At 49.2% G+C, this 2,500-nt stretch overlaps 1 protein-coding gene across 3 annotated transcripts in view; it reads right to left on the bottom strand.

The window, feature by feature from the left end:
- The window catches only part of ptch1 (patched 1), a 49,206-nt gene that overhangs the window by 24,122 nt on the left and 22,584 nt on the right, over positions 1–2,500 (bottom strand). For all 3 annotated transcript variants that reach the window (XR_013130532.1, XM_077003615.1, XM_077003616.1), the window contains exon 13: positions 683–801. Coding sequence is in view for 2 of the 3 variants with exons in the window: in XM_077003615.1 (XP_076859730.1) it covers positions 683–801 (119 nt within the window). In the remaining variant the exon portion in view is untranslated. The remainder of the gene's footprint in view (positions 1–682; positions 802–2,500) is intronic.

Here is a 2,500-nt window from a genome sequence, read left to right as displayed (position 1 = left end):
CCTACAACCACCCAACCCACACACAAACACACACACACACACACACACACACACACACACACACACACACACACACACACACACACACACACACACACACTTCTGTCCTGTGCTGAGGAAGGTCACATGACTGCCACAGAGTGAGTCTGAGCTGAGGAAGGTCACATGACTTTCAGAGCAATGTGTGTGCGTTTGGAAGTTCAGGACAAAATGATCTTCTATGTCATGGACAGAACAATGTTTGACACTGGAAATAATCTTTCACATCTGGCATTGTAAAGAACCTCTGGCAGTGTAAAAGACAACTGGCAATGTAAAGGACATCTGGCAGTGTAAAAGGACATCTGGCAGTGTAAAAGGACATCTGGCTGTGTAAAAGACAACTGGCAGTGTAAAAGACAACTGGCAGTGTTAAGGACATCTGACAGTGTTAAGGACATCTGACAGTGTTCAGGACATCTGGCAGTTTTCAGGACATCTATCAGTGTAAATAACACCTAGCAGTGTAAAGGTCATCTGACAATGTAAAGGTTATCTGGCAAATGGGGTTGCCTTGATTTTAGACTTGTTAATCTCTGTTTATGGTTCAGGGTTAGGCAGTGAACATATTTAACCTGTTCAATAAATTCAGAACAAGTGTGTATGAGTGTGTGTTATGAGTGTGTGTGTGTGTGTGTGTCACCTGACAAAGCAGCAGAAGATGTCGAAGCGGCGGTCTTCTCTGCGATACAGGTCCATGCTTAGTATGGCGGGGAAGATGAGCAGCACCATGGCAAAGTTAAACACCACCACAACGGCAGCCTGAGACACACACACACACACACACACACACACACACACACACACACACACACACACACACACACACACACACACACACAGAGTTAGAGAAACATGCATGCTCGAACAGCAAGCGCACATCTGGGTTGCGGGTGATGCCCAAACCACACGGCTTGAACAAATCCAGTTTCAAAACAACTGTGTTGTTCTGAGGCGAGACACTCAGGAGAAACACAACACACACCACCCAAGGTTTTTCTGGGACTCTTTGGATGACGCTCCCTTCATTTGGAACGCAAGCAAATGAGTAGAAGAGGCCAGGACGGTGAAGGAGTGCATGTGGCCCTGGAGAGCGTGCTCAGATACGCTCTTACAGCCTCCCAGAGTTATGAGTGGAACTAGGATGTAGATTTAGGGTGCTGAAAGGTCCCACAGATGAGAAACACTCACTCACTTTCTCCTTCTGTTAGAAGAGCGAGCGAAGGGGGGAAAATGAAAATGAGTGGAGAAAAAAAGAGAGAGAATGACAGAGAGAGAGAGAGAGAGAGAGAGAGAGAGAGAGAGAAAGAGAGAGAGAAGGCAGACTGTAGCATGCCTGGTCTGGTTAGCTTGATTTCATTTGATTTTTTTCTGTGTTCCTGGGTGGAGGCGAGCTGTGTTCGGCTGCCAGACCACCCAGAGAGCAGCGGGTCGACAGGGCCACACACCTCCCAACACAACTCCCAACACACCTCCCATACACCTACCACACACCTCCCATACACCTACCACACACCTACCACACACCTCCCATACACCTACCTCACACCTCCCACACACCTACCACACACCTCCCATACACATACCACATACCTCCCATACACCTACCTCACACCTCCCACACACCTACCACACACCTCCCATACACATACCACACCTCCCATACACATACCACACACCTCCCATACACATACCACACACCTCCCATACACCTCCCATACACCTACCTCACACCTCCCATACACATACCACACCTCCCATACACCTACCTCACACCTCCTATACACCTACCACACACCTCCCATACACCTACCTCACACCTCCCATACACATACCACACACCTCCCATACACATACCACACCTCCCATACACATACCACACCTCCCATACACATACCACACACCTCCCATACACATACCTCACACCTCCCACACACCTACCACACACCTCCCATACACATACCACACCTCCCATACACATACCACACCTCCCATACACATACCACACACCTCCCATACACATACCACACACCTCCCATACACCTCCCATACACCTACCTCACACCTCCCATACACATACCACACCTCCCATACACCTACCTCACACCTCCTATACACCTACCACACACCTCCCATACACCTACCTCACACCTCCCATACACATACCACACCTCCCATACACATACCACACCTCCCATACACCTACCTCACACCTCCTATACACCTACCACACACCTCCCATACACCTCCCATACACCTACCACACACATACCACACACCTCCAATACACATACCACACACCTCCCATACACATACCACACACCTCCCATACACCTACCACACACCTCCCAACACACCTCCCATACACATACCACACACCTCCCATACACCTACCTCACACCTCCCATACACCTACCACACACCTCCCATACACCTACCACACACCTACCATACACATACC

The sequence above is a fragment of the Brachyhypopomus gauderio genome, chromosome 4 (assembly GCF_052324685.1).
Source record: "Brachyhypopomus gauderio isolate BG-103 chromosome 4, BGAUD_0.2, whole genome shotgun sequence".
NCBI classification, from domain to species: domain Eukaryota; kingdom Metazoa; phylum Chordata; class Actinopteri; order Gymnotiformes; family Hypopomidae; genus Brachyhypopomus; species Brachyhypopomus gauderio.
This window is presented reverse-complemented; position numbering and strand designations above follow the sequence as displayed.